General features: G+C 34.8%; 1 protein-coding gene across 7 annotated transcripts in view; it reads left to right on the top strand.

Moving 5' to 3' along the window:
• MTDH (metadherin) overlaps nt 1-18,598 on the top strand; it is a 57,898-nt gene that overhangs the window by 23,440 nt on the left and 15,860 nt on the right. Inside the window, exons 3-9 of one of the 7 annotated variants that reach the window (XM_036072271.2) lie at nt 2,695-2,779; nt 3,499-3,675; nt 5,091-5,156; nt 6,546-6,782; nt 9,324-9,410; nt 11,613-11,711; nt 17,777-17,901. In XM_036072271.2, the coding sequence (XP_035928164.1) occupies nt 2,695-2,779; nt 3,499-3,675; nt 5,091-5,156; nt 6,546-6,782; nt 9,324-9,410; nt 11,613-11,711; nt 17,777-17,901 (876 nt within the window). The remainder of the gene's footprint in view (nt 1-2,694; nt 2,780-3,498; nt 3,676-5,090; nt 5,157-6,545; nt 6,783-9,323; nt 9,411-11,612; nt 11,712-17,776; nt 17,902-18,598) is intronic. The other 6 variants (XM_036072272.2, XM_036072278.2, XM_036072273.2 and 3 more) reach the window with 6 other exon arrangements.

Below are 18,598 nucleotides of genomic sequence, written 5' to 3'. Positions count from 1 at the left end.
AGTATTTAATAAATCTTGATTGCGTGATGACCAGCCATTCAAGAGAGGCTAAGGCTAGCTCCATGGTAGAGTCTGACAACGAATTGGGGGAAAGAACTATGGTAACAAGGGAGCTAGAACTTTGTATTTGCAATTTTCCTTCAAAAGTGTTAACTGTAGTGGAGCTGCCCAGAAGTAAGGTGTTCCTCTGAGTAGGATGACTGGGGCAAATAGTAGCATGTATGCATATTCATTTTAATGCTTTTTATGATATGTTATTAAGTCTCAATCTGGGTAAGCATGATTTTTTGGTTAGTTTTTTAAAGGTAACTAAAACAAGACCTAAGCCAAGATAGTTGTCTTTATTTTTCTGCAGATTTTATTTTAGTGACACATCACAGTATTTCGGTGTGAATGTAATTTCTGTCCTTTTTTCATAGTTGCTTTCCTTGAAAAAGTCTTATTTATGTATACTGTTTCGTAGTTGGCAATCCGCTTTCACATCTTACTTAATCCTTAAAAGACCTTATGTGAGGTTAGGAATTTTTGTCCCGTATGGCAGTTGGGGAAAAGGGTTTAGAGCGATTTAGCCCAAAATCACATACCTAATACATGATTAAATTTGTATTTAGAGTTAAATGTAGAGAGACAGAATAGCAGAGTATTTGTGAGGGCAGGATCTAGAGTCGGAACTGAATTTTAGCTCATTTTACCACTTAATAACCCTCTGACCTCAGGCAATTTATATAATCTATGGCCTCAGTTCTCGTATCTATAAAATGAGGGTACTTTAGTTAGTTCCTGTAGGTCTGTACTCTCCAGTGTGGTAGCTGCTTACATGGCTATTGAGCACTCTTTCTCATACTATGTTATTAATAGTTTTTTATATTAATTACATTTTGAAATAGTATTTTGAATGTGTTGATTTACATATATTATTAAAATTAATGTTACCTATTTCTTTTAACCTTTTAACCTGTGTGCTAGGAAATTTTAAATTACTAACATGGCTCGCATTATATTTCTATTGGACAGTGCTGCTCTAGACCAGGGGTTGGCAAACTCTGGCCCCCGAAATCCAACCAGTTGCCTATTTTTGTAAATAAAATTTTGTTGGAACACAGTCATACCCATTTAATTACATATTGTATATGGCTACTTCCATGCTATAATAGCAGAGTTGTACAATTGCTACATGTAGAGATACATATGCCTTGCATAGCCTAAAATATTTACTGTTTGATCCTTTATAGAAAAAGTTTGCTGACCCCTACTTTAGGCTGTAATCGAAAAGTGCGCAAGGTATTGTGTGTATTTGAGAGTGGATATGAGAGACAGACAGAAAGTGGCCTGGTGGTAGACGCCAATGGGAAGAGGGTAATGGGGAGTGATTAATACTAGGTACCAGTTTTCTTTTTCGGGATGATGAAATCATTCTGGAATTAGACAATGGTGATAATTGTACAGCCTCGAGTATACTAAAAACCACCGAATTGTACACTTAAGAAGGATAAATATTATGGTATGTAGATGATACCTCAATTTTTGTAAAGTGGATATGAGCCTGGTTTGGTAGGTGTAATAAAGCAGTACACGAGACATGATACATGTTCATGAGAACATGCAAAGAAACAAGTACAGATCAACTATGGGAAATAAAAAAACATTGTTTTGAATAGTTGTGTACTCCTGTTGTCAAAGAATTTGTAATCACTCTTAAGAGCTGTCATTCATTGCTTACTCAAACTATCCTTTACTGCTTTACCCATGAAAAAGGCTTACTATCAAGATATAATCTTTTTTGGTGGTAAACTTAACTTTAAGATAGTGTACAATAATACATATGTGTAGCCAATATTAATAAATAGTTAAATGTGTGAATACAAATTATAAATAAAATCACTATTTCATGAATGTTAGTACTCTTCTCGAATAACTAATCTATAGGAATCATGGCCTTATGAGGTTTTAATGAGCTTTTGAGAAGAGAAAATATTAGCGGAAGGGAATTGGAAGGCTATTTCAAAATATCCTTACCTTCTGTGTGTGTAGGTGTTTTTTCTTTAATGAATTACTAAATACTAAACATCTACCATATATGAATTCTAGATATTTTCACATTGCTCTGAAACCGACAAAATATTATCTACTTTGTACAGTTGACTCACTAATTTGCTATACAGTAGGGTATTCCAACAATGTGTTTTATGAAATCCAAAAACCAATAATCAGTGCATCATTTTCTTTCTGAACATTAGCAGTAGGTTTTTATTTTATTCTGAACACATCATATTATAGTACCTTATTTATGATGTAAGTTAGGGTAGCATGTTTCTAAGGGCACAGACTTTGGAGCCAGATAGACCTATTTCCTAATTTGACTCTGCCATTTACTGACTCTTAATGTGACCCCAGACAGCCTATTTAATATTTAACAGCTCTAAGTCTCCATTTCCTCATCTCTAAAATGGGAATAATACCTTCTCTAGTGATTTTTTTTTTAGGGAATAAAGAAGAAAATGAATGCAAAGTACTTAGCATAGAGTAACCACTGAATAAATGGTAACCTCATATTATTATTGCCATTTAATGTTAAGTTTTTTAATCAAACATTAAATTTTTTGGTTGTCAGCATCATACATTTCATTATGTATCTTACTCCTACCTTTTCAAAAACATAATGAAATATTAAGTAACATTCTATTTTACTTTCAGTCAAAGAAAAATAAGAAGAAATCAAAGTCAGATGCTAAAGCAGTGCAAAACAGTTCACGCCATGATGGAAAGGAAGTTGATGAAGGTACTTGAGCAAGTGAAAGGACTATAGAAAAATTTTTAATCCTTTTTTACCATGGTGCATTATATAAAAGCTGCATTTGTGTCGCTTAATCTTGTATCTAGTTTTCTTTTAATAATTACAGATTTTAATGTACAGATCTGTGACATTGTTAGAAAACATTTTTTTTTTTTTTTAATCTAAGTTATAAGAATCTAATAGTGCTTTTCCTGAAGGGAACCACTTTGAGATTTAAGGTGTAGCTCAGTATCTTGAGCAATTGTTTTGTCTTTGTTTCTTAGAAATATGATTTGGACTTTTTCTCTCTTGTTCTTAAATACACTATCCCTAGAAGGCTGTGTACAAAATTCTTGAGGAAGCCCTTTATTGTCATCACCAAATAAACCCATTTATTAGTAATTATTTATAACACTCTCAATTCTCTCCAGCAGGATAAAAAGATCTACAGGATGACTTATAGTTATCATTTTTCCTAAATCATAGATGACAGTTGATAAAAATTACCAGAATAAATAATAATGGCAGTTAGCTGCCTAAAACAACATATTGGGATTAGAATAAATTCTTAGGATAAATTAATATAATCAGTACTCTGGGTTTTTAGTTTACTCTCTTAATTTATCATGATATCTTATGTGCCCTGCCCCATTTCCCCCCTCAGAACTACAACGTTTTGTCTTCCCCTTTACTGAATAACACTTTTTTTTCTGGGGCTATGTCAGGAGCCTGGGAAACTAAAATTAGTCACAGAGAGAAACGACAGCAGCGTAAACGTGATAAGGTGCAGACTGATTCTGGTTCATTGGATTCAACTATCCCTGGGATAGAAAATACCATCACAGTTACCACCGAGCAACTTACAACTGCATCATTTCCTGTTGGTTCCAAGAAGAATAAAGGTATATTAGTGGAACATAAGAGTCATACATCAAATCCAGCTCCTTTTAATCAGATGTACAAAATATCATTATGTCAAAATTTGACTATTTTGAACTGCTTACATCATTGTGCTGATATACCCTTCTTCGTGAGAGCACTGTGGACCACATATTGGTTTACCTGATAACCAGCAGTGTTACTTGTTACGTAACACCTGATGAATGGCCTGCTAAATTAAAATTGCCTTTCTGCCTTGAGTCACGTGAGAAAATGATGTTGTCTTTTTTTCTTGTGTGCATTGCTTTGCCCCAACTCTCTTACATCTCCATGTCTTACAGTGGACAAGACATTTATTAAATAAAATTATTTGTCACCATTCTGCATGTTGGATGCTTTCATTCCAAGATGAAACAAGCATGTTCTGGATAGTGCAGGCTCTATCTGGACTTCTTATCACCCTAACTTTTTGAGAATGCCATAGGTGTTTGATAAAGCTAGACTGAAACTTCAGAGGTCGTTGAGCTGATATTCTTCCCAAGTATTTCAAGTGCTCACACTATCCAGTACTGATGGCTTCTTAAAGCTCTTTACATTGCCATCATTTTTACCCTGGAGACATCAGTCTGCAGTGATACTATTCAACTTGAGCATTGACTTTTCTTCCTTCACTTTTTTATCAATTGCCTCCTCACCCTGCATTTGTCTCCAGACCACTTTCTTAGCTTTGGTGTATTTTACTTTTTTGCTTGATGACTTGCTGAAATGTATTGCTTTGGTACAGCAATGACTTCTATTTATGCATTTTCGCTGTTACATATTAGCCATGTCTTAGCGTTCCGTTGTGTTGGGGACCCTTTTTCACTGTCTTGTGCATGCCTTCCTTTGCTAGCACAATCTGTCTGCTGGCTTTTTGATACATTGTAATCATTAAATGCTTTTTAGTGTCAGAGAAATGGTATCCTTGTTATAATATGTATTCGTACCTCTTGCCATATTTCCTAAGTCCTGGTCCCAAATACTGGCAGTGTTCTTCTTAAGTTGGATGTGTTTGCTTCCAGGATTATTGAAAAGGCAGCTGGTATTGTTGAGAGGTGGCAAAGTTGAATCCAATTACAGAGCCCCAGTTCTCCAGTTCCTACTTAAAAGAATCTCATAAGCGTTACAGAACAGCAGACTCTACATATACTTAAGAGATTTTCCAGTTCCTATATTGCCATTTTAGTTGACTAAGAATATGGTAACTATAAAACTCAGTTCCTTAAGGACATGTCAAGTGTGTTGTGAGTAAAACTCTTTTCCAGTATAAGAATTTAATACTTGAAGAAACAATTTATTAAAAATAATAAGTGAAAACTTAATTTATATGTTAACTCCTAATTTAATGTGCATAGTGGCCTATTTAGTATTAAATAAATTTTATTTCTATTTCAACCAGGTGATTCTCATCTAAATGTTCAAGTTAGCAACTTTAAGTCTGGAAAAGGAGATTCTACACTTCAGGGTGAGAGAAATTACATGTAACTTAAATTGAAGGCCCATCAAAATAGAAACTTATATACATGTCTGTTTCCTCACATGAATGATACAGAAGGAAAAAAAAGACTTAGAAATGATTTTTAATTACTAAAGTAACATAATCACAATCCAGAGATTTTGGAAAATGGATAAAAAGAAAAATCATTCCCACTTCCTAACAGTCTTTGGTATGTTCTAGTTGTTTCTCCCTCTCCCCATATGTAAAAACAATTTTTTAGTAATAGTTTACATGCGATTTTTATTCTTGCTTGCATTGTGTAAGCCAATAGAGAAAAGAAAGATTTGGGGTGGGGGAGGACTTGGTTTTAATATAGGCATATATGGGATAAAAGACTTTACCCCTGTTTATTAAGAAAAAAACCTTAATACCTATAATCGTTTAAATTGCTTCCTTAACAATATCAAATATTTTACAATAAATGGACTACAGTCTGAGGTTATACTGTGCTTCACAATTAGAAAATATATTTTATTTACTTGTTTATGATAAAGATTGAATTAAGTAGAGTGATATACCTTACCTAGAAACTAAAAGTGTGGTAGTAAAATATAAACTCAGAAATGAAAAGCACCTTCTTGTTTTAGGCTTATTTTAACCCTGTCAGCTTCCTTCATTCCCATGGTTCTCAATCCTGGCTACACATTACAGTCATCTAGGAAGCTTAGAAAAACAACACACACACATATGTACATATACCTGCATACAAATATTCTGATTTTATTTTATTTTATTTTTATTTTCTTAAATAATCTCTATGCCCAACATGGGTCTCGAACTCACAACCCCAAGATTAAGAGTTACATGCTCTACCAACTTGAGCCAGCCAGGCACCCCTAGAGATTCTGATTTTAATTAGTCTGGGCTGAGGCTCCAGTGTCTACTTTTATTTTCAGTTGATTTTAACGTGCAGCCAGGTTTCAGAATCACTGCCTTATACTCTGTGTGTGTGTGTGTGTGTGTGTGTGTGTGTGTGTGTGTGTGTGTGTGTAAATAAGAAAGGAACATGGAACTAAGGAGAATTGTTCATATTTTTAGTGGGTGAGTATTCTGAGCATAGCAGAGTATGTGTTGTTCTCCTGTTTAATCTTTTGTACTTTCTTTGAGCAAGTCATTCTGCTGTTGAAAACATCATTAAAATATAAAGTTCAAGCCTACTCTTAGTTTCTAAATTAAAGTCATCCATTGGTGGTCATGTCACTTTTAGGACATAATTTTTATTTTTAAAGCTCAAGCTGTTTAGAGGACAGTAGGGGAAAAAATGAGTGATAAATATAAACCAAGCAAATTTGAAAATATCCCAGTTTTCATAAGGAGTCATGTATCAGTTTTTAATCTTCTTTTCTTTTCTTTAAGTTCCTTCAGGATTGAACGAAAACCTCACTGTAAATGGAGGAGGCTGGAATGAAAAGTCTGTAAAACTCTCCTCACAGATCAGTGCAGGTGAGGAGAAGTGGAATTCTGTTTCACCTGCTTCTGCAGGCAAGAGGAAAAGTGAGCCATCTGCCTGGGGTCAAGACACTGGAGATGCTAATGTAAATGGAAAAGACTGGGGAAGGAGTTGGAGTGACCGTTCAATATTTTCTGGCATTGGTAAGAAGTGTTAGAAAATTTTAAGTTCATTTACAATTGCTTATTTCCAGTACATTTTGAATTTTCCAGGAATGAAAAAAAAATCCATGAGTAGAAAAATGAGTAAAGCTATTCAGAAATAATAGTAATAACTAACTCATCTCAAACCTTCACATAGAGCAAAGTGGTAACTAAAAAAGTCAATAATAGCATGTATTACTTGCTCTTTACTTAGTGCTCTCACATACTTTTATCACATCTGATTATCAGTGTAGCTAAGGGGTATAATTGTGTATTTTTAGTGATGTTATAAATGTAGTGTGTGAGCAGACTTTTTGATTAATTTCAACTGTTCTGTTGAGTTTAAATAAGAATAATAAAAGTTTACAGCATCCACTTTTATACTGTTTTGCAGTATATATAATTAATTTTTCTCCTCGGTTTTAAAGATAAAGACAGTAGTTGAGAAGCTTATTCTTGTTGAAAGCCGTCAAATAAAAAGCAGCTTAATTCCAGTGTGTGTGTGTGTGTGTGTGTGTGTGTGTGTGTGTGTGTATGTGTGTGTATGTGTGTGTATATGTGTTACAGAAAAGTCCATGTTTAATATGGAAAACTTAGAAGGAAAAACCCACTGTTACTACACCACCCAATGACAACCACTGTTTTTTATATTTCGTTAATGGTCTTTTTTTTCCTGTGTAGTTTTTTGGGGTTTTTTTGTGTGTTTTTTTTTTTACATAATCTAAATTAGATGTGCATTTTTATGTCCCTCCCACACACACACACACACTTAATATTGTAACATAAACATTTTCCTTTTTGTAAGGATTTTTAGTTGAAGGCCCTGTAATATATTGTATAAGCATAGCATATAAATTATTCAGCTATTCCCATATTATCAAGAGAATTTTCTGTTTTTTAACCATTGTAAGTAACATTGCATTAATATATCTGTTTTGGGGTTATTTTTTTTAGGATAGATTCTTGGGAGTGATATTATTGGGCTAAAGGGAGTATAAACATACAGTGCTCTATGACGTGTTGTCAAAGTATTTTCTAAGAGAGTAGTTCTAATTTATACTGTCAGCATCTATTATATGAGTGCCATTTATCCTGTGCTGACCAAGATTGGGTATTCTTATTTAAAAAATCTTTTCTAACTTGATAAACAAAAAATACATAAATTGTTCTGGTTAAATGAGGTTGAATATTTTTCACAATTTTCTTGGTCATTTCTATTTTATGAATTGTCTATTCATGTTCTTTGCCCATTTGTCTAATGGCCTCTTGTTTTTTTTTTAAATCAAGTTGTAATTCCTTGTACATTAAACATACACTTTTTTCTGTTATGCTTGTTGCAGATATTTTTGTTTTATTTCTTTTATTTGGGAGAGCAATAGACACTGCAGAGTTTTTAGTGATTAAGTACAAAAAAACCTTCTTCCAATGTTATTTGCTTTTCCCATCACTTTTAAGCCTAAAAAGATTCATGTTGACTATTGTCCCCAAGAAGCAAACTCTAGATCATTTACTGATAATTATTTTTAAGCTTGTTCTTCCCTACAATGTCCAGAAATTGTGTAGAAATATCAAAATTTGTTTGGAAGAAGACAGTCCCTAAATTCCCAGCCTCATTTTCCATAGTGAAGAAAGCAGAAATGTCTATGCTTTAAAGCATCCTTTCATATTTAACAGAAGATCATCAGGTTTTATCGAGTAATGTTAAGAACTATGGCCTTTTCAGATATTTGCAATTTACTTATAAAAGCTATGTAGCATTTTCATAATTAGGACATAAATTAGATGGTACTTGCTGAATGGTTGCTACAGATAAAATTAAGCAGCAGGTTAGAGTTCCTGCCTAGGTGGATTAGGACCTTTGTTGAAATTGAAAGGGAACTATATTAAATTGGGTTTGTAGTGAATCACTAAGAAGAGACTGGTGTGACTGGTCTCATGGATGTATACATTCCTTAAAATACTCATTTATATAAGTAAGAAATAGCTTGAAAATATTGAGGAAATAGTACAGTATAGTGGAATGAGTGTGGACTAGTTGGAAATGGACCTATTTGGAATGAATCCCTATTTTCCCACATGATAACTTTTATGGAAATCAGGCTTAGTTTTTTAACCTGTATGAACCTCCTATTTCAGTAGTTGTGAGGATTGGCTGTAATGAATGTCAAGTACCAAGTTCAGTGCCTGGCCCCAAGTAGTAGCATAATTATGGTAAATAATAAGGTAGCTTGCTAAAGTGGAGAAAGGCATAGGCTTTGGAAATCAGCTTAAGTTCCAGTCATGGCTCAGCTGTTTTCTGGCTGTCAGAAAGTCATTTAACTACTCTGAAATTGTGCCTAGCAGGGTTACCCTAAGGATTAGAGGTGTTTGGTATGAAGAGCTTGGCCTGTAATAGACATTCAGTAAATAGTAGCTATTGCTGTATTGTCCTAATTTCTAAGGTTATCTTTAAATATTATTATCATAGTTTAAATCTGTACATATCTTTCAACTTTTCTTTTGCAAATTGAAGGTTCCAAGTGACGTTCTTTATTTTAACAGCTGCTTGGTCTAGTGTGGATAGGGGAATGAATACCTCTGAACAGAATTCTTCTTTTGCATCTCTCACACTTAACTCTGCTGTTTCTGGTATGTGAAAACAGTCTTTCATTTAGTTAACAAAAGAATTTCTGTTTAAATTCTTTGTAGCTCATGCTATTCGAAAAATGAAAGAGTCAAGTACTGCTATCAACATAAATAATAGATATATAATATAAAGTAGTGGAGGCCTTAATAAAAGGAGAGAAAAGAAGACCTAGATTCTTATCTGCAAGTGGCTTGGTTCCTTTCTGTAGTGAAGATAGGAAGATTCTGTGGCATAACATAACTGAAAGTTCCTTGGCATACAAATACAAATAGAAGGCCTTCCCTTCAGGGTTATACTTTTCTGTTACTAGTGTATTTCTACCATACTTCTACTTGCAGTTTGCTATTTCTATTTGCCCTTATTCATCATGAGTTTGTATCTAAGCCTTTTAGGTTATGTAGAACCTCACATAATAACTCTACTTAGAGTATCTATTGATTTAGAAAATACAGTATCACTAATAAACTATTACCAATTCAGCATTACTTAAATGCTGTAATGGATGTGCCTTTTATTAATCGTGTAGAAGTCATATGTACTTAACAAATACTACATAAATGTGGGAGGTGTTTAGTTTGTAACATTTTGTTCACTATGGAATTCATGGACCCAGTGTACTAATTATGTAGCTCCACAGTGTCTGGAGTCACTAGAACTCTAGGGGTCAGCAGACTTTTTCTGTAAAGGGCACAATAATAAATATTTTAGGCTTTGTGGGCCATACTGTCCCTGTGGAACTACTTAATTCTGACATTGTAACAGGAAGGCAGCCAGAGACGATACATATAAACAGATGGCTGTGTCTGGTTTTGAAATACTATTCTTTTGATCTTTTTTCAATCATTTGTAAATACAAAAACTGATCTTCGCTTATGGATCATACAAAAAGGGACTGTTTGCATTTGGCCTGTGGGTCATAGTTTGCCAACCCCTGCTCTCATAGACTACATTTCAGTTCCAGAGATAGAATTAATTGCCTCTTTCATTTGGTGACTTGGTACAGCACAGATGCTATTCTCTTCATGTATTCAGAGAGAAAGAGAAAGCAGCATGGGCTGCTAAAGAAATAGCAATAGTGTTACTGTGGTGCTTATAAGCAGCTAATATACTAATTATATATGGATTTATAGGGTTGTTCTGTTAAAATTTTTATTAAAAAATACATAACTACTTTAAGTATGTATCAAGCCATTATATTATGGAAGGCTGGTAAGATCATCTATAATCAGGTGAAAACGTTTAAGTTAGGAAGGGCTTTTATAAGAGGACATGATTGTATGTAAGTCTTTTACGGTAACAGGTTTTCTTAACCATTTCTTTGTATCAGTGGCTCCAAATCCTAAGTGAGGATCAGAGTCTCCCAAGGATTCCAGTACATGTGAAAATTCTGATTCAGAAGGTCTGGGGGATATGTATCCCTAATGGAGAATCCCTGCTTTATGTTTGCATTCTAAAATGAATTTATAGCTATAGAACAAGGGTTTTTGACCTGGCACCCATGAATTTCTGTGTCCCCAAAATTATCTGCAAAATTTTGTGTAGGTTCTGGACAGAGTCCATCACAGCTTTCATCAGATTCTAAAAACTATGTGACCCCATTCTCACCCCACCTCCTCCCCAAAAATGAAAACAGAAGGAACTTAGGAGATAATAGTCTCTTCTCTTTAAGTGCACCTGAACTTAACTTGGCCTCTAAACCACCGGCTTCCCTCTGTCTCACCTCTCTAGATAATCATCTGTTTCTTTAATTTTTTCTTAGGCAGAAGGTTCCAGCAAACCTAGATATTTTCTAGCTCTCTCTTTTCAAGGTCCTCAGGTTATAGGCATATCCTGAAACATTCAGGATTTCTTTTGTGCTTTATTATTTTTCATTAAGAACAAAAATAAAACAACTTTTTTCACCTTCTTGAAATTTGTAGATATCAGTTTGAAATATGTGTTATAAAAGACAAAATCGAATGGATTGGTACTAGGGACAATATATAATTCCCATCAGTGAATTCAGTCAAGTATTATCATGCTTAATCTGAAATTACCCTCAATTCTACTTTTCCTTATCTTAACTCTTTTTCTAATGTCTGAATTTTTCCTTTTAGGGGAAATAAAAAATAATTTAGACTCCGTGTGCAAAGTATAGAACTATTGTTATGAAGCATCATTAGAAAATTCCATTTTTAATTTTATTGCATTCGTTTTCATTTAAGGGTCTACTGCTGAGCCAGTTTCTCATTCTACCACTTCTGATTATCAGTGGGATGTTAGCCGTAATCAACCCTATATCGATGATGAATGGTCTGGGTTAAGTATGTCCTTTTAAAAATTATGTTTTTGTTTTTTTTTTTTTTTTTTCAGAATTTTCTTTCTAGCACCCTAAATTCATGCTTTATGTTTTAATTTTAATCCTAATTTTCACCTCTTAGGCCATAGTAATATAATTTAATACCAAATGTGTACTACTTGTAAACTGATGTTTTTGAATAACTGTAGAATTTAAATTTATACTTTTTGTGATTGAGGCAATATTTAAACATGATGTTTTCTTATAGTTGCTCTATAGTTTTTTATTTTAAAAATTTTTTGTTTTATATGAACATTCTGTTTCTCTTCTTAGTTTTAGTATAATAGAGTGAATATAATATATAGGAATGGCTTTCAGTTTGTGAGGTATGCAAGTTTTGTATTTTAAAATAATTTTCTTAGCCTGATTCCCAGTAGAAACTTAGGAAGGTTAATGACAAGAGTTATTTAAAAAAAAAAATAAAAGGAGGAGGAGGGAAAAAGAATATGGTTTTTACGTTCAGAGAACTTATGCCGTCTTCACTTAAAAAAAAATCTGAGATTTTTTTTTCCCCGCACAACCTCAAACCTCAGAATGTACTCCTTAGAATTTTTATAGCCATCCTTTTCTATTTATTTAGCATTTATATGTTACCTTGTGGACTTCTCCACCATTTGGCTAGTGCAAAAAAAAAAAAAAATTCTTGAAGAATATCTTGTGTTTCTTCAAGTAGAGTTGAAATGAAACCCTCTAAAAATAGGAACTCTCAGTTACTCTTGGATCCTCGGTACCTAGTGCAGTGCTTTATACAGAGGTGTTCAGTAGTAATAATGATAAGAAAAGCAAACAGCTGATTGTGCCAGGCACTCGTCTTAAGTCTTGTGGATTTTATTAGCTTATTTTAATGCTTACAATAATTCTACAAGGTACGTGTTTTTTTCCCACACTTTCCAGATGAAGAAGCTGAGGCAAAGAAAAGTTATCTAACCCAGGTCACACAGCTAGTTAAGTGGAGGAAGTGGTATCAAACTTGGGTAGTCTGGCTCCAGAGTTCATGCTCTTAACCACCACAGGGTCCAGCCTTAGTGATGATGGTCATCGCGAAGGTAAACTTGCAACGCAGTACAAAAATTAGTCTGTAGATTAATAAGTCTCCAGAGATTCACCAAAGCACAATTCCTACAGATTAAAGGAAGTGAGGTGGAAAGGTAGATTAGGCCATAAAAAGCCTTGAATTGCTGGCTAAAGATTAGGGAGGTGGGGTTGGCGTGCTACTTGAGAAGAAGGTATTTCCTACTTTAGTCCTCACTTTAAAACGTTGTACCTCATACGGCTTGACTTCACTTATCTTGGAATCTAGATTAATTGAGCTGTAAGATGGAGCAAATAATCTGTCCCATCTACTTCTGTAGATTGTTGTGAGGTTTTAATGTGGTAGTGAATGAACATGAAAGCTTTTTGTAATTACAAAGTACCATATAAATCCAGGGTATTACAGGATGTGAAAGTAACGATTTTGGGAAATGAAGTCTCTGTACTTTGGGAAGAAAGATCAGCTCTGTGCAGGATAGAATTGAAGAGTGGGTTGTAGGAATGCCAGAGAATAGCAGTGAGGCAGCTATGGGCTGAGGCGGAGGACAGCTGAGCATCAGGGCTCTAGGCTTCCCTGCCTGCACAGAATTACTCCACTTTTATCCATTTTAGAATTCTTATAACATGAAAAACATGATTGGCTGCCGAAATAAAAGACTGAAGCAAAAGATGTATCCACAGGACTCTGTTGAAAGCTAAAAGTATCAGAAACACCATCTTTGACACCATCTTTCATTGGTTAGGCTCTTAGCAGTCTTTTAAGTCCAAAGTTTCTCTTTAACCTCATTTTTCTCTGTGAATTTTATTTTTTGTTTTATCATCTATAATGTGGCTAATTTTGGTACTCCGTGCACTTAATTATTCCTTCTAAATTTACAAAATGCATGATTTAGTATTTGAGATTACTAATCCACAGAGTATGTATATGTGTGTGTATGTATGTACGTATACACATACGCTGGCTTTACATTTCGTAGTGTGATATGATTAATATATTGACCCTCTGGTGTGAGGCATAGACATCATTATCTGACAAAAAGGCATTGGATTTACCCGAACACTTGAATATAAAGTTAAGATGCTAAAGTACAGAAGATACATTTTTTAAAGGCAGGTGTTAATCTTATCCGTTGTCTGGATCATAAAGGAACAACATCATCATAACCCCTGTAAAAAGTCAGATTTTGAATAGAACTTTGTTTTTGTTGGCACACCAGAGTGAGTGAATTTGCTGCAACATAGTTAGGGGTTGAGAGCATGAGCTTTGAGGACAGACTACTTGGGTTTGAATCTTAGCCTTGACATAAACTTAGGTAGGTACATGTCATTGTATGCTTCAGTTTCATCATCTGTAAAAAGAATAGTTCTTCTCCCACAGTTGTTGAGAGAATTAAACAATAAAGTATATAAATATAGCACTTAGAACACTGCCTGAATATTCAGTAAGTGCTGTGGTGCTGTTGATATTCTTCTAGGGGCAACATTTGTCTACTCGGTGGAGTCAATTAGTACTGTCTGTTTGAACACTGGAGAGTCTTTCTAACATAATTGTTTTGTTGTATTAAAGTTAATGCTAAAGTAAGCTCTGACCAGAAGCAGCTGACAGCCATTTTTTTACTGATAAGAGATTAGCTATGAGATACTTAAAGCATTATTCAAGCAAATTAAATAGATAAATTCCTTACCATTTTGAAAAGACACTAATACAGCTCTTTGAAAAGGTATTGGCAAACCGATGGGAGAATTTTGAGAAATGAGAAGTTACCCTGTTTATAAATGGAGAAAACTATCCAGTGAATGAAACCATACTGCATAGTTTCCTTAAAGGAAAGAAGTTTTTAGCATATTAGGCCCATGAATCTAAAGAATTATGTGTTGAAAAGTCTCCTGGTGACAACTTTTATGTTTAGGTAATCTTTTGTTTTATAAAGTAGTTTTATTTGATCCCAGTTAGTAAGAAAACAAACAAACCTGAAATCAATAAACCTGGAAAAAATCACCATAAACCTTTATAAAGCCAATAGAGATTTGTGCTTCTGTTAATGTTCTTACATAGGTTAAACCATAGGCTGCAGTCATTCCCCAACCTTTCTGGTTATCTAAGCCTTTAAAAAAGTAATGTTACTAAATACTTTACTAGATTTTTACCTGTTATCCCCCCACACCACTGTATTTATTAAGAAAATAGTTTATGGGGCGCCTGGGTGACTCAGTCGTTAAGCATCTGCCTTCCGCTCAGGTCCTGATCCTGGGATCGAGCCATGCATTGGGCTCACTGCTCAACGGGAAACCTGCTTCTCTCTCTCCCACTCCCCCTGCTTGTGTTCCTGCTCTCGCTATCTCTCTGTCAAATAAATAAATAAAATCTTAAAAAAAAAAAAAAAAGGATGGGGCGCCTGGGTGGCTCAGTCGTTAAGCGTCTGCCTTCGGCTCAGGTCATGATCCCAGGGTCCTGGGATCGAGCCCCGCATCGGGCTCCCTGCTCCGCGGGAAGCCTGCTTCTCCCTCTCCCATTCCCCCTGCTTGTATTCCCTCTCTCGCTGTGTCTCTCTCTGTCAAATAAATAAATAAAATCTTTAAAAAAAAAAAAAAAAAAAAGGAAAGAAAATAGTTTATATGTTAGTATATTGCCCACCCACTTGTCTAAACTTTTTTTTTTCCTATAAAAGAAAGTATCTTTTCTGACCAGAGGCCTTAGAGACCTGGCTTATGGAGAGCAATTTGCCAAATCTGCATTGCTTATTTGTGAGGTTTAAGCAAAACCTGTGACATTCAGATCTCCTAACAGTGTTCTTAATGAATGCTTAATGTAAATTGAGCAGTTGGTTCCAGATGTCTACTAGATGCCTTTATACTTATAAAAATGATTTCTACATTACGACACACCAAATGTATCTTACTGAGAGATTTACTGGGGTTGTAAGAAATAAATTCTTAGTTGTGTATGCCTGATAGCTTAGAAACTGGCTTTCTATTGTTAACGTCATCAGTGCTACATAAACAGAACACCTACCATTCATTGAGCACGTACTGCATTGCTGTGCACTGCTTTAGATGTATCTAATATAATCTTCTCAGTCATCCTGGAGAGTTAGTGTATAACCCACTGAGATTATGAAATTTGACCCATATCACATAGTTATTAAGTGGTAGATCAATATTCACATGTAGATCTGTTTGACTCCAGGTCCATGCCCTTAACCCTGATGTGGGTGTACCGTGCAATACTGCCTCTGGATTCCTGCTCGTAGTAGTAAATTTAGGAAGGGACTTCCTTTATTGTAACATACTTCACAGTTGTCATCACTTGTTACATGTTTAGACTATCAGTTCTTATTTTCAGTCTCTTTCCATCCTCTACTGTTTTAGCCCCTCTTCTCCCTTTCCATACCCCTGTGACAGAAAGTCTCATTCTGTACTTAAATGTCTCTTGTACTTACCTATCTTCATCTCTGAATAGATAAGACCAGGAGCTCCATGTTGGGGGTGGGGGTATATTGTACTCATTTTTGTTTGTCTAGTACCTACCCAGCTCAAGTTCTAATATATAGTAAGTGCTTAATAAGGTGAAATTCCTATAACTCTACTATTAAGATATATCTGTTGTTACTATATTATTTTCTTCAGTCTCTTCCTCATATAAATTTAGGATCATGTTTTAAAGACAATTTTGTCTATTTTTTTTTCTGTGAGCACTTTCCCAGATTATATTCTTCCGAAACATAGGTTTTAAAGCCTTCGTGAGGTATCATAATACCTCCCCTTTAAACAAAAATAAGAGTTCACGTGAAAAAATAAGAACAGCAAAGAAAATAAGAATCAGGCAGATTTGTCATTCGAGTTACTAAAAAGTATTACAGAGTCATATATGGCACCAGCCCAGGAATATATCCGTGAAATAGGATAGAAATTCCAGAAACAGACTCAAGTGTATGTGAAACACCTCAGTAGTTAGTAAAAGTAACATTTGACATAAATGGGGAAAGATTGGATTTTTCAATAAAGCAGTGCTAGAATGACTTGTTCACCATTTAGAAATAGAGCTTAACCCCTATCATCTTAAACCACTGGAAATGAAACCTGGCTGTAAGTAGTCCTTGCAGAGGTGATGTGGAAGCATTTCGGAAATCCAGGGAGAGGAGAGAAGAATGGACTTTGAGAGCTACTTAACCAGGATAAAGCCAAAGATTGTTTTTCCCTTTTTAGAATAAGCAAGTGATAGCTTCCCAAAGGAGGTAAAATTCAGTGCCTTTTAGAGTGAAAGAAAGGGATCTAGAGGTCTGAAATAAAAATTTATTCTTGAGAATAGATGATAGAAACCCTGAAAGTGACTGGAATATTTTGGAATGATAAAAGTAGCATTGAATAATTTGGAAAACGTAAGAAGGTACAGATTAAGTATTAACCATTAAAAGTCACAAAGTAATTGTTCCCCAAAAAAAAGGAAGAAAGAAGACATTAAATATGCTGTCGTGACTTGGTGAATTTGAAGAAGAACCTAATCTTGAAAAGCTCCTAAGGAGGGGAGGAGGTGTAGTGTAAAAGGACGGATGGCGACCATAATTTTGGCACTGCTGTTGTCAAGATTCACTAATTCTGGACCCTAGAAAATAAATCAAGTACAAAAATGGAATGACCAAGGGGAAAAAAATGACCAGGACCCAGACCAAATTAGACATAAAAAGTACAAACAGAGCAAAGTCAGGTGGTTGATCACAAAGGAATTTGGGAGAGTGGAATTAAATAGGTAATTCTTAAGTTTCCTAGAGTTTCTTAGAAATTCCATTTAATTAGCCATATGATGTGCCTAGCACAGGTGGGACAGAGGTTTTTACCATTATGATTGGGTTTTCTTCTAGCTCTTAAAATGTGCATGGGAGAAAGAAGGAAGAACAACATTTTAAAAATACAGCTTAGTTCAACATAAGGAATTTTAGTTTTTGCATTTTAGTTTTTGGCAGAAATGATAGATACCTAATTCACACTGTTAAATTTTAGATGGTCTGTCTTCTGCTGATCCCAGCTCTGATTGGAATGCACCAGCAGAAGAGTGGGGAAATTGGGTAGATGAAGAAAGAGCTTCACTTCTAAAGTCCCAGGAACCAATTCCTGATGATCAAAAAGTGAGTAAAGGCATTGGCGGGTATGTCTATTTCTCTGTGCACCCAACTATATTATAATTATTAGGGGTTACATTCTGTATTATAAATACATCCAGTGGTAGAATTGCTTCTGAGCCATTCTGATTATATTTGCTTCAATCCTTATGCCTGCATGCCTTCTCTGTATCTCTGTTTTTTCTTTCCACATATTATTGAGAATTGTGATATGTGGAAAGCACTATTAGGCACTGATAAGAAAACACAGTTCCTTTCCTCTTATCAGAATTAATAATAGTTGGTATTATATCAACTCTTAGTGTGTTTAGAGAAGACTAGATCAGTTGCCAGTGAAAGATTTAGGAAGGCTTCATAGCAGCAGACAAGACTGAGAACACCATGAAAAAGCCATCAAGGCAAGAAAATAGGTAATAATTTAGTGGAGAGGTAAATAGTACACATGTGTGGAATCAGTTGATGCAAAGTACGTTCCTTCTAGGCTACGTTCCTTAAAGAAAGGGACCGTGAAGTTTTTGTTTTGTTTTGTTTTTTTGTAGCTCTAGCAACATGCTTGGCATTCAGTAAATAAATGAAAGGAATGATAGATAACCTTGCCACATTTTTGTGAAATTCTGTAGGTGATAACCTGTCAGCGGCTTTTAAACTAGGGATAACCTAATCATCACTGGGGTTAGGAAAATTAGGTTGGATATGGCGGAAA

This window comes from Halichoerus grypus, chromosome 5 (assembly GCF_964656455.1).
Source record: "Halichoerus grypus chromosome 5, mHalGry1.hap1.1, whole genome shotgun sequence".
NCBI lineage: Eukaryota > Metazoa > Chordata > Mammalia > Carnivora > Phocidae > Halichoerus > Halichoerus grypus.
This window is presented reverse-complemented; position numbering and strand designations above follow the sequence as displayed.